We start from the raw sequence: 12,959 nt of genomic DNA, 5'->3' as shown, positions 1-12,959 counted from the left end.
GCTTATCAAGTGGATCCGGGTCTTTTCGTCGGAGTTTTCCCGATCTTCGGTCTTCCCCGCGTACTACGGTCAACGCCGGGTTTTCAAGTGGACCAGAGAATCAAGGAGAATTTGCCATTTAATGTGCGGGGCTGCTATTTTTCAAGAGCTAAATAACCAATTCCACCCCTACCGTTCGTCGCGAATTTCTCCCATCTAAACTCATCCTCGACCTATACAACACTTTCACAAATCCCAAATCACAAACACCCCCACCATGGTTAACGACAAGAAGATCGGTGCCTACTATGCACCAACCGGCGGACTGCCACCCCAGACCCAGATCCTCACCGACCGTGCCATGTTCACCGAAGCCTACGCCGTCATCCCCAAGGGCACCTTCAGCGATATCGTCACCAGCTTCCTTCCCTTCTGGGACCAGACACGGTTATGGGTGATCGCCCGTCCGCTATCAGGCTTCGCCGAAACCTTCTCCCAATATATCATGGAAGTCCAACCGGGCGGTGGAAGCGATCGTGCCGAACTCGATGACGGTGCACAGGGAGTCCTCTTCGTCGTCGAAGGCGAAGTCACCGTGACCCTGGACGGACAAGCACACACCCTCGCCGAAGGCGGCTACGCTTATCTCCCTCCGAAGAGCGGCTGGTCCCTCCGCAACACGGGCTCCGCTACCGCCCGGTTCCACTGGGTCCGGAAAACATATGAAGCTGTGGATGGACTCGATTACCCCACCCCACTCTTCCTTAACGAAAAGGAAATCGCGCCCACCGTGATGCCGGATACCGATGGCTCGTGGGCGACTACTCGCTTTGTGGACCCGACTGATCTCCGTCACGATATGCACGTCACCATTGTGACCTTCCAGCCCGGTGGTGTCATTCCCTTCGCCGAGACCCATGTTATGGAGCACGGACTATATGTCTTGGAAGGAAAGGCCGTTTACCGACTGAACCAGGACTGGGTTGAGGTTGAGGCCGGTGACTTTATGTGGTTGCGCGCTTTCTGCCCGCAGGCCTGTTATGCCGGTGGCCCTGGCCCATTCCGATACCTGCTCTACAAGGATGTGAACCGCCACATGAAGCTCTCGCGATAAAGGGATTTTTGTACTCGAGGTATAAATTTGCACACTACAATGCTTACACCTGTGAAGTTTGAACCGGAAATCGAGGGAAAGATATCCAATGCCAATCCCACAGAGAATATGGAGTCACTGGCAGGTTCTGCATTCGTCTCCAGAGTTGTTGAACGCATCGCAGCCATGGAGTCGCAGTAGGAAAAAAAGCTCTTTCGCACCAAGAGCAGTTTACAATCATACATAAACGAAATAAGTGAGGTGATGAATCATGATAGCTTGACTTTGACATCAGCGCCGGTTGAAATGTTCTTTTTTTCTTCTTCACAATTCGAAAATAATTATAAAATATCATAATAAGTATTGTTCCAAGATTACAGACTAAGTTCCAAGGTTTAGAGATACTGTTGTAAACATTTGAAGTCTACGACTCTATACATAATAATATAAGCATAGGTAAGCTGTCCGCGGGTATGTTAGAGTATTTGAGGCATGTCAACCTTTATGCCCATAGCGGCGAGAGGCTAGATACGATGTCTAGCTAGCTTTTCAGATTTCTACTACGAGTTGTATTCTGTCAGTTCTGAGGCCCATCTGTATCTCTGTGTGTAGACCACTTTCATTCCGGATAATTCTCGCAAAAGGTGCGAACATTTGAAGTGCGTGCTAAACACTAGCGGTAGGAAATTATCAAATCAAAGCTAAACGTTTCGCTTGTAAACGAAAGGGAACACAAAAGCTGAACATATGGGGACACTGCGGAGACGTCTTGCACAATTCTTTGGCAACAAGGCTTTGTCTCATGGTAGAGGGCGTAAAAATAGGCTGAGAACTCATTCTGGTAAAAGACAACCATCTTATTGAAGCAAATCGTAAGCCTTTGTGGTGAAAAAGGCCCCGTTTTGATGGTTAGGTCTCGGTATCACAGTCTGTTTTCAGACTATTCGGGGGACTCTTCACTCTTGTTCTCTATAAACATGATCAGTTTTGTCCATCAACGACAGAAAATGGCGGCTCGTTTAAGAAATACGTCAGAAACCAACTTACTCTTCTGAGTCTTCTCTTCCTCTGCATCATTAGGGCTGGCCTCCGCATTGCGCTTGGTAGCCGCATCACGCTTGGCAAACAATTCCCGTATCTTAGCTGAATCACGCTTGGAAGTCGCACTAGTCTTTTCGACCGCGTTGATAAGAGTTTTGGCAGCCTCGTAGTTGGCCCTGGCAGTCGAGACAGCTGCCTTGGACATTTCATAGTTGGCTCTAGCAGTTTCAAAATTGGCTCGGACGTCACGGACATAGAGATATCTGTACTCCCTCCGGTACTTGGTGTCATTGGGGGCAGCGGGGGGAGGAGTAGTACGAGAAGAAACAGCGAGGGTCTATACAGTTTTTGTTACTAAGACCACTTTCATAGGATTGAAGATAAGATCAAGTTGAACTTCAAGTCATCAAGTTCTTCTCCAATCATCAAACCTTTCATCCACATGGGTGTAGTTACTTACCAAGTCGGGATCGATTGGAGAAGCCATGTTGGATAAGAAAAAATCGGTTCAGCCAAATTAAACAGTGGTGAAAAGTTTATGTAGGGATGGATGAGGAGAAAGGAAAGGAAAGAGATTTGAAAGTGAGAAGTTTTCTTAGAGTACGTGCGAATTGTCCAGATGTCAATACAATGATACTATATAGATACTAGGTAGGACCCGGTCGATAGGAGCGATAGGAGCAAACTATACTGGCACCTGACCAGGTGGGCTGGGAGAGCTTTAGGTAGACTTGGTGGATCCTAGAAGGTAAGCGGGTGGCCTTCTGGAGGTATAATGCCCTGGTATCTAGGTCAGTTTAGATAGGATTTATATTACCCAAATATCAATTGAAAGACCTTTGGAATAAAGAATCTGGCCTCGATATTCTACATTAGAAGATTCTTGGATTCAAATGATCAACATTCAAATGTTTGAAGCACTTTCAATATTGAAGACATTAAGCATAATCACTCCCATGCAATTTTATTTAAATCTAATGCGGCAGCTCATATGTCTCTTCAACCATTGCACTCTTTCCATCTCCCAAAATAACCGCCGGATGATAGATATTCATCGTGACCATAGCGATAAACATGATTGTGGCATCAAAGATATAGGAGAACACTTCGTGAGTCATGATATACCCATCAAAGCCATATTTGTACTCAATCAGGCGGAATACGGACCGAACCAAAATCAAAATGCTGACAATGTATAGTGCGATAAGCACAGTGACCCAGTTCCGCTTCTTCCAACCTTGATGCTGCGTCAATTCGCGCTCCTCCGAGGATTTAGGGGTTGGGAACTTGTTGATACGGGTGTGGAAGAGAGCTGCGGTTATGACGAAAAAGCCGAAGAAGAGGAGCTGGACCACAAGACCTCCAATGACCACGTTACTTCCGGTGTTTCTGGTGCTGGTTTTCTTGCTTGCCATAAGACCACCGCCTATGATGTATTTGTATATTAGTGTATGTTGTCAAGAGAGGGTGCCTCCTAGAGGCTTCACTGTTGTCACTTACCTCCTGCTTGAAGCAAAAAGGAGAAGATATCACCACCAACGAAAATTTTGGTCATCCAGTTCGGCCTAACAACACTCAAGTTTTCGGCATGGAGGTAATGCACCAAGCGTCCAAGGACCATGTACACGGAAGCCGCGTATAATGTCGGAGCCAAGAGAGTCAGGATAGACTGAAGGGCGTAGACGGTGACGGAGCTCAGGTCGTTATGGGCAACAATTCGACAGGCGTATCCAATTACTTGAACTGTTTGAGTTGATTAGCATCAACCCGAGACCCATCTCTTTACATCAAGATTCACGTGAACGTACAGATGCCTCCGATGACAAATGGGATGAAGTACCAGCATCGTGCCCTTGTGAGTTGCCAGACATGGAAGGCTGCTGTGCAAAGGAAGAGGACAACGAAGATGGCGGCTGCCACTATGGACGGCTCATAGCCGTATAAATTACTGCGATTCATGCTTTATGTGAAATTTGATGAGGAACTCGCAGGATCTTGAAGGGGAAAAACGACGAAGAACCTTGGAAAGAGGAACACGGGACTCAAGGCGGTATTATATCATTGTATATGTATTTTCAAGATTATATGAATTTTCATCTATTTTTGATGCGCGCGACCCTTTTTCATATCCACCTGCCAAGATAAGATTTGGTTCCTGAAAGCCAATTGGTTTGGTGTTCCTCCAAGAAAATCCGGTGTGGTCGTAAGCCAAAGAAGAGAAAATTGCAAGCCAATAACTTCAGAGAAAAATACGAGGAGTATAGTACCGAGTACGTATATTGATTCTTCTCGGGCAGCTCTGACTCGTCAGTGTGGACTTGTAGGTGGGTCAAGCGGTAGCAAGCGCGTTCAAGTGGATCAAAGTGAAATGTTCCAAGAAGAAATGCGTATTCGAGTCCGTATTACCTGATCAAGCGGTATCCAATTCTGCCACCCCCGTATCCGTGTCCGTATAACCCAGACGACTCATGCCCTTTTTCCCTTTCATTAGCTTCTCCTGCAAGTCGGTCGATATAATGGGGCCTCGGAGGACGCATCGCAAGTCCAGAAATGGTTGCGCTAACTGTAAAAGGAGAAGATTAAAGGTTTTTCCGCCCTGCCTATTCAATTGACCTCTCCTCTTACATTTTTACTCGTGCTTGTTCATAGTGCGATGAGAGCTATCCTTGCGTCAATTGTGTTAAACATGGCATCTCCTGCGAGTTCATCGCTTCGACTGAGCCACAGGACTCCACTCAGATGTCTTCTGCGTCTCCGGCATCTCCGGCGACCCAGTCTCAACCCCAGTCACTACCCCAGACCCGGTCCTTGACACAGCCGCATGTTTACCCGCCCATCAGCAATGTGGGGACACCTGTCAGTTATCACGGCAATGGGATGCAAACTGACCAAAAATTTGATCTCCTCGGTATTTTGTCCGAAACACCTCCGGTCAATTCCATATCAAGGGCCCCAGAGGACTGGACACTAGATATTGAATTAATGCACCACTATTGCACTGTGACGTGCGACACACTAACTGTCCGTGAAGATGCACGCTATGTTTGGCGCGTCATCATGCCCATTGAGGGCTACGCTAGCCCATATGTGATGAATGGTCTCTTGGCTATCGGGGCTTTGCATCGCGCATACCTGGCGACAAATTCTCAGCAAAAAGAGCGATATGTCAAGGCATCGGCTTATCATATTACGACGGGACTTCAAGCGTTCCGAGAGATTATCGCCTTGCCTCTTAATTCCAAAAACTGGCAACCCGTCTTTTGTTTTGCAAGCATGATAAACGTTCATTTGATGGGGACTCCAATCCGACTGGGTGTTACTCGATGGCCGGCCCCGATCTCAAATGTGCTGGACTTGTTTGGAAATGTCAAGGGACTCCAGGTCCTCATGGCCCCATTCATACATTCGGTCCGGAAATCCCAATTAGCTGCTCTAGTAAACTCGGTTTGGCTTGTAGATCCGGAGATTATTCCTAGGTATGCATCCGAATCAGTGTATGAATTAGGAAAGCTTGGCCGAAATACTAACTTGCATGTCTGTATCAGTCCAGCACAGCTTTCTCAATCTTTGCTACCTTTGGATTTCTGGCCACAGGTTTCTCAATTACGGGTATTCATTGATAACTACCCATTTGCACCCGTGGAAGCTCAACCTGGCCAGACAAATGGTGATTCTGGCACTGCGAGTGATCCACCAGATCGTCGAAAGGAGTATATCATTGCTATTGAAGCCCTCGAAAGAGCGGCTCGATCCCTTGAGCTCGCAGGCACGCGTGTCGAATGGGGCATGATGTTCCTCTTTGCGCATCCCCTGACTAAAATATTCCATGATGACCTTCAAGCACATGAACCTGCGGCTTTGGTTATTTTGGCTTACTGGTGTGCTCTAATTCATCTCGTGGATGATATTTGGGTAACAAATGGTCTAAGCTGGCAATTACTTCAAGATGTTGAAAGCAAGATTCGACCTGAGTTCCAGGAGTGGTTAACTTGGCCGAAACACTGGGTTTTTGAGCGGCGAGGGTATTCTTTCTACATGAACAAAGCTTGAACAACAATATTTATAGTACTAGTAGGTGCTACCTTTTCTTGTTTTTCAACTTTTCCCCCAAAAGGATTCCAAGATTGTCTAGACATCTGGATATAATTGGTTACTTACATACACATTTTACAGGAAAATATTAAGATCCATAGATGTTCGTGTATATCACTCGTGTTCAAATGTTAGAAACGAGTGACGATCTTTTATTCAATCCGCAAAATTCACTATTAAGATACATTTCAAATCGAGTCCAAACGCCCTCATCATAGTTCGCAATTTGTTCCTATCCTTCTACTGCGCAATAATCTACTGCACAGCAATCTTAACGTACTCCCGCGCCTCTTCCTCAGACTCGCTCTCCTCCGACTCGCCAGGGGTAAGAGCCCGGTCCACGTGCTCATCCATCATCATAGCATCCTTCTCCTGGACAGCATCGACATTTCCAACTTCAATAGGAACTGACTTGTTCGACTCCGACTCCTCGGTCTTCGGAATGGTCACATTCAAAACACCATCCTCGAGTATGGCGACAATTCCTTCGACAATGACAGGGGCTGGAGCGCAGCGCGAACCAAGACGAATCTCGCGTTCGAAAGTTCCCACCTCGCGGGCTCGCTCCTCCATCACCAGACCCTGCTGCAGGCTCTCGTCCATGTTGGGTCGGTGGACAGTGCCGGTAAGGCGGAGAACAGACTCTTGGGTATCATAGTCGATGTTGACGTCGCTCTTCTTCGCACCGGGCAGTGAAACGTGCACAATGTAGTTGGCCGGGGTGTCGAAGACATCAACGGAGGGCTGGAATTCGACATCATTGCGAGGGCCAAGGGGGAATCCAAAGAATGCGCTGAGCTGGCGCATGAAATCTGCTTTGGGTCCACCGTGGCGCATGCCACGACCACGGCGTCCTTCCTTGTGACCCTTATGACCCTTGTGACCCTTAGGGCCCTTGTGTCCCTTGTGGCCTTTGTGGCCCATTGCGCCCATCGGACCGCCGAAGCCGAACATGGGGTGTGCATGGTGGTGATGATGAGGGCCCCATGGGCCAGGACCTGCTGCTGGGCCTCCATATCCCCAGAAGGGAGGGGGAGGACCAGGGGGTCCATGGTGGAATCCGTGGTGAGGGCCGTGGTGAGCTTCAGGACTGTAGTGAGGGCCGTGGTAAGGATATCCGGGATCGAAGGATCCAAATTCAGGGTCTTGTCCGTGCCGACCCTTGCCGCATCTACCGCCGCGTCCACCTCTGCCGAATCCGCGAACGTGGTCGTGGCCGTGACGACCCTTGCCGCCCTTGTGCTTGTCTTTGCGGCAGCCGCGGTGGTTATCGGAATCGGACTCAGAAGAGGAGTTCACCTCTTTGTCTTGGTCCTCGGGGACCTTCTCAGTGGAAGATGTCGCCTCGGCGTTCTGCTCGGCAACTACGTTGACTTCTTCATTGTTTTCGGGCTGCTCTGACTCGCCGCGGCGTCCGTGGCGGTGGTGACGGCCGCGGTGGCCGTGTTCAGCGGGGCCTCCATATCCCCAGAAGGGAGGAGGGGGGCCATGGTGACCATGATGGCCGTGGTGGGGTGGACCTCCATAGGCCCAGAAAGGACGAGGACCAGGGGGTCCATGGTGAGCGTGAGGACCGTGGTGAGGGCCGTGGTGATGACCTCCACGAGAGAAGAACGGGTGATCTTCGAGATCCCTCAACTCAGAGTCCCATTTTAGTGGGTGGTTTAAATCGTAGATGGATGCCATCTTGATTTATCAACAGGCTTCGAAGTGTGGTTGTGGTGAGATATGAAAAAGGTGAAGGTTGAGATATTTGGAAAGTAAGGTGAGAAGGAGGAAGGAGAAGAGTTGGTGTGGTCAAGTTTGAATTGATGAGAGATCGAGTTCTTTATATACTTGTTTTATCTAGGCAACCAAAAATACCTACTAGTAGGTACTTAGTTGCTATCAGCCACAGTTACACGTACCACCAATGAATCCCCGCCTTTCTAAGCCCTACAAGAATTCGGCGCCACCGGGACCCTGATAACTCCGAGAGTTGAGTATATTGGGAATTCCCCGTATCCGAAATATGCATATCCGAGAACAATGGAGTCTTCACAGCTCGGGGAGGCGAAGTATCTGAGCCGGATCTACGATGGAACAGATCAAATTGGGCAGTGAAGTCCGAAAAATCTCGGGCACCAGATAAATCCGAGCTCTGAGTCATGTTGCGCCACGTTTTCACTCTCTGCGCCACAGTGGCGTCTGGGAAAGCTTGGCACCACGCGTCTTTGTATGACTAAGCGGTGAATTAATGATGATTCATGAATTTAATTGGATAGCATTCAACAACCTTGGAACTAACATTGAAGCTATGTAGTAGTAGGCTATACATCTCTCGCTCAAACTTCTTACCTCCACATCAGTATGCCCCAGCTCTCTTCTGCCACTTGGGCTGATCTACTGACTCAACGCCAGTCAAGGCAGAAAGCACAGGGTGTGCAGCTACCAACTCCAAGCCCTCCAGCTTGGCACCATCATCCACGCCCCAGAGAGTCAATCCCAACCAGTTGGTACCCTGGTAGTTGAGAATTCCTTCAGGAACATAGTAGCTGGTCTGGGGACCAACGTTGTTCACGAACTTGCCGTACTGGTACCCATTGACATACAGCTGCACCCGATAAGAAGGCGGCGGCGAAGTGGAATTCTGGAAGTTGAAGTACAGCGGGGTATCGTAGCCAGTCGGGAGATCCAGGTCGAAGCTTGTACTGTAGAATCCAATACCGGGCTTCGAGAAGCCTGTGAAGGGGCTGCTGGTTTCCCAGTTGCTGCTTGGGGGCGAGGGCTGGTGGTAGCCTTCTCTCTCGATGTACAATCCACCCTCGTTGAGAGGACCTCTGATAAGGTCCTGGTAGTTTTCACCGCCCAGGTTGCCGGTCAGCTTCCAGGTGATGGCGTCGGCAGCTCGGCCGGTAAGTGTGTAGTTGAGGATACCGCGAGGATCCTTCGTCTCGTCACTGCCGACTGTCCAGTCCTCATCCAAACCCATGTTGTCGATCACGATTGTGAGGACATATGGCTTGCCAGCTTTCAAGGTGGGCAAAGTCGCAGTCGCATTGTAGTCCTCTGTAATGCTGTTTCCGTCCCATGAGCCAACCAAGGTGTCGTTGAGCCAGATACTGGCACCAAAGGCAGTTCCGCCCTGTAGGTGGACAAGGAATGACTTTTCAACGCCCGTGGCGACAAAGTGGCCACGATACAAGAGATATCCGGTGTGGTAACCATAGTCAGATGAGTATAGAGAAGTTGGTGTGTTCAATGGGTTGACAGAGTTGTTTGTGTAGGTGTGATCCGCATTCGTCCATGCGGAGTCGTCGTAGGTGTTCTGAATTTCAGGCAGAGTATCGAGATACTTGAATGAAAGGCTCTTCAATGTTGGGAGCACAACCTTTGGTGCGGTATAGCTGACACTGGTGGACCAAATACCATTCTTAGTGGTAAACTTGGCTTGCTGACCATTTATGTAAAGGGTCTTAGCCGCTGATGGGGCGCCGATCACTTCAACCGCAGTGGTAGCGTTGAAGTCCGCAGTCAAATGAAGCTGACTTCCTGATAAGTACGCAGTTCGGACGAGGTATCCCGCCTTGACAATGATAGAAGAAGCAACGGTAGTCTGTGTGCTGTAACCAGTGCTGTCTGATGAGGATGACACTTGAGGGACCCAGTAGTTGTACGCAGAGTAACGATCTATGAACTTGTTAGTTTGCCTTCTCGTCAAAAATAAACTCTTTCCACATATTGCCATCACTTACCCAGAAGTAGGACCTTTAGGTCACCAATTTCAACAATTCGACGAGTTGTGGAAACATCCCAGCCAATGACAACTGCCTTGCCGACTTTCTTGGAAGTTACTCCTGATGATGATCCTTCTACTACAGTGGCGCTTGATGCACCAGAAATTGCAAGCTCATGGTGTTCCCCGACGTCTCCATAGAGAACAAGAACCTTTCCACTTGGAACCTCCTTCCAAGTGAACACCTCAGCTGTCGAGTATAGAATGTTTGTGCCAGCCACATTGTAATCCACGACATGGATCTTCGAGTCACGGTCACCAAGAGTCAAACTACCACTTAGCTGGGGAATGGTAAGGGTACCAGCACTGGTAGGGACCTTGAGCTTGTACTCAACCGAAGCATGGCTGGAATAATCAGAGTGCCGAACAACAAAGAACGAAGTAGCAGAGCCATTGCTTCCAATAAGAGGAGTGACAGCAATGTCTGAGCTTGTCGTGTAGGCGGTGGTGCTGAGATTACCGGGGGTGGTCAACAGGTATGCTGGAGAAACCTTTTGGAAGTTTCCAATCAGCTTGAGTTCGCTGTACTTCTGGCGAGTAATGTTTCTCGACTCGGAAATGGCAGAGCCGTAATCATAGGAGGTGTAGCCTCCGGGGTGACCGAGGTTTCCCCAATTGGTGCCACCAAAGATCTATATAGACAAACGTTAATACATATTTAAAGCCTTGACGTAGAAGCTATACGTACCATGTAGAGGTTCAGGAAAGCAACTCGGAAGCTGAAGTTGTTCTTATAAAAGACCCTTTCGAATTGGTAGTTGAGGAGCTCAGAGCAAGCCAGGAAACCATTGCCTCCCCAGGGGTCAAAGGCTCCACCTTGGAACTGGAACGTGTTAGAACATGGCCATTTTTGTCGTTATCAACACTTTCTGCCTACCTCAACAAGAGAATAAGGTGTTGTCGGGGACTGTTCCATGTGGAGCTCATAGAAGTCGGTAGGCAAGTCTCCTGCAGTCCAAGTATAAGGAGCATCACAATCAAAGCCCAGAGGATAAGAATCGTGACCATCTAAGGCATGTTAGCAGTAGACTCATACAGAAAGGAGGTGTTTAACATACAGATATCAACGGAACCTTCACCAGTGCCGGGGGCGTTGTGTCCCTCAGCTCCGGCATCATTATTCATAAGCGGCACAACAATACCTGCGTTTCTCGCTTGGTCCTCGACGTATTGCATGTAAGCTGGGTCTGGGAAGTCGGTATCTCCACAGCAAGCTCCAGAATACTCATTCTCGGGCTGGAACAGGATGACTGGGCCTCCATTGGTAATCTGCGCCTTCGCAATGGTCGCACCAACGTTGGCCATGTAGCTATTGACTCCTTGTCAGTATCATGAGCCTCCAAACTGATTGAAATGTCGTACTTATCGGTTGCATCCAGGTATGCGGGAGAGCTGGTACGTAAAGTACCGTTAACCCGCTGAATCCAGCCTGGGAAACCACCTCCAGAGGCCTCGGCATTAATATAGGGGCCTGGACGAGCTAGTAGATAAATACCAGCCTCTTTGGCAGCATCGAAGAAATTGTCCAGGGCAAAAATGCCATCGGCACGATAGTGGCCAGGGTTACCCTCCAACAGAGCCCAATCGACATAGAATGAGACGCAATTGAAACCAAGAGCCTTTACTTTTTGGAAAATATCGATGTAAAGTGTTGGGACAGGAAGTCTGAAGGGATGGAATTCTCCAGAAAACAGCATCACTCGCTCCCCGTTGACAAAAATGGAGTTTTCATCCCAGGTGACCTAGTAGTAGTTCTAGTGATTAGCATTCATCTATAAGCAGTCAATCCCTCCTTTTTTCAACCATCCATTACCTACATATTTCTGCAACAGAGCGCGTTTCTCAGCGTCTGGGTGCTCCGTTAGAGTGAATCCATTTAGCTTATGGCTAATGGCAGCACCAGTTGCTGAGGCTGCCAGCGACGCCGCAGCCAAAACAGACAGGAGCTTCATCTTGTCCAAAGATGACCCTTGCAAGGATAGAGAAGGTTTCTTATTTCTTTTTTCTTTTCCTTTTTCCCCGCATCTTCCAAGCAAGGGGTCAATCGTATTCTTATAGGGCAGACACGCATTGTCCTTTTCACCCCGGACTTTCCTCAGAACGAGGTCACGATCGACAGGCAAATCAAACAAGCTCCGGATGAATACTCGGAGTATTCAATGCCGATATGATGCGCCATTTCCAAAGTACCCGCACGGGGGATTTTCTTGTTTCCTCATTGACAGATAGACAGGGGCAAAGGCGGGGAATTGGCCAGTCGTTGCCGATGCTCCGCTCGAAGGGTAACGTCGTAGATGAAATGCATGCGCGACGTACAGGGTAACTGGAATGAAGATCTTCCTTACGGAGGGTCCAAGGTTCTCCCGCCGCAATTTTCCCGTTTCTCGCATAGTCAAGCTTGGCCTGCGTCTGGATGATTAGTTCCTTGCAGGAATATCATTATCTGATCTTCATGTTGTTGATTTGTAAGAGATCAGTGTGGTTTGCGAAGGTCTTAACTTAGGCTTGCACTACGAATTCCGAAAATTCAATTGTAAACATTGAACCGACCCTACTTTACTATTTACCGAATTGAACTTCTCCAACATTGGATATTAACTAACATCTTACTACATATTAAGATATTAAGATATTAATCTTCCGAAGACTCCGTACCAAGAGGAGAAATAAGACATGGACCATGCACGACTTCTAAATTAAATTCCAAGCTCATCTGCGGGGGTCCCTTTACCCCCCAATTTACCCGCCGACGATTCTCCGAACATTTGAACGTCAGAACATCAGAACATCAGAACATCTTATGATGCAAGACTCGTTGAGCTCGGCTAAGTCCAAATCCCTTCTAAATTACCTATGTATGATGTTTACTGTTCCAAGTTATTTGAATCGTTGGAAGCATATGCAGGTATCTTGTCTCAAAGTGGTAACCCTCCATGATAATTGCTTTTTAGTACATTGAAATAAATAAATAAAAATCAT

General features: G+C 48.3%; 6 protein-coding genes across 6 annotated transcripts; 2 read left to right on the top strand and 4 right to left on the bottom strand.

Moving 5' to 3' along the window:
- Window positions 1-256: 256 nt before the first annotated feature.
- Window positions 257-1,093, top strand: N7466_010871 (uncharacterized protein; the record flags this gene model as incomplete). The annotated part of the gene is made up of 1 exon (XM_057170260.1): window positions 257-1,093. One exon carries the CDS (start codon window positions 257-259, stop codon window positions 1,091-1,093), a length of 837 nt encoding a protein of 278 aa, XP_057015992.1.
- A 919-nt stretch (window positions 1,094-2,012) lies between these two features.
- Window positions 2,013-2,600, bottom strand: N7466_010870 (uncharacterized protein; the record flags this gene model as incomplete). The annotated part of the gene is made up of 3 exons (XM_057170259.1): window positions 2,013-2,041; window positions 2,120-2,450; window positions 2,574-2,600. 3 exons carry the CDS (start codon window positions 2,598-2,600, stop codon window positions 2,013-2,015), a joined length of 387 nt encoding a protein of 128 aa, XP_057015991.1.
- A 487-nt stretch (window positions 2,601-3,087) lies between these two features.
- On the bottom strand, window positions 3,088-4,072 carry N7466_010869 (RTA1 domain-containing protein; the record flags this gene model as incomplete). Its single annotated transcript, XM_057170258.1, has 3 exons — window positions 3,088-3,539; window positions 3,614-3,856; window positions 3,922-4,072. 3 exons carry the CDS (start codon window positions 4,070-4,072, stop codon window positions 3,088-3,090), a joined length of 846 nt encoding a protein of 281 aa, XP_057015990.1.
- A 780-nt stretch (window positions 4,073-4,852) lies between these two features.
- N7466_010868 (uncharacterized protein) lies at window positions 4,853-6,163 on the top strand (the record flags this gene model as incomplete). The annotated part of the gene is made up of 1 exon (XM_057170257.1): window positions 4,853-6,163. One exon carries the CDS (start codon window positions 4,853-4,855, stop codon window positions 6,161-6,163), a length of 1,311 nt encoding a protein of 436 aa, XP_057015989.1.
- Window positions 6,164-6,460: 297 nt separating this feature from the next.
- N7466_010867 (Hsp20/alpha crystallin family protein) lies at window positions 6,461-7,891 on the bottom strand (the record flags this gene model as incomplete). The annotated part of the gene is made up of 1 exon (XM_057170256.1): window positions 6,461-7,891. One exon carries the CDS (start codon window positions 7,889-7,891, stop codon window positions 6,461-6,463), a length of 1,431 nt encoding a protein of 476 aa, XP_057015988.1.
- Window positions 7,892-8,549: 658 nt separating this feature from the next.
- On the bottom strand, window positions 8,550-11,932 carry N7466_010866 (glycoside hydrolase family 35 protein; the record flags this gene model as incomplete). Its single annotated transcript, XM_057170255.1, has 7 exons — window positions 8,550-9,874; window positions 9,940-10,612; window positions 10,669-10,803; window positions 10,858-10,988; window positions 11,039-11,289; window positions 11,343-11,722; window positions 11,798-11,932. 7 exons carry the CDS (start codon window positions 11,930-11,932, stop codon window positions 8,550-8,552), a joined length of 3,030 nt encoding a protein of 1,009 aa, XP_057015987.1.
- Between the last annotated feature and the right edge of the window lie 1,027 nt (window positions 11,933-12,959).

Source organism: Penicillium verhagenii (assembly GCF_028828195.1).
Source record: "Penicillium verhagenii strain IBT 33310 chromosome Unknown utg000012l_segment0_segment0, whole genome shotgun sequence".
In the NCBI taxonomy this organism is placed as follows: domain Eukaryota; kingdom Fungi; phylum Ascomycota; class Eurotiomycetes; order Eurotiales; family Aspergillaceae; genus Penicillium; species Penicillium verhagenii.
Note: the sequence above shows the minus strand (reverse complement) of the source record. Positions and strands in the feature narration are given on the sequence as shown.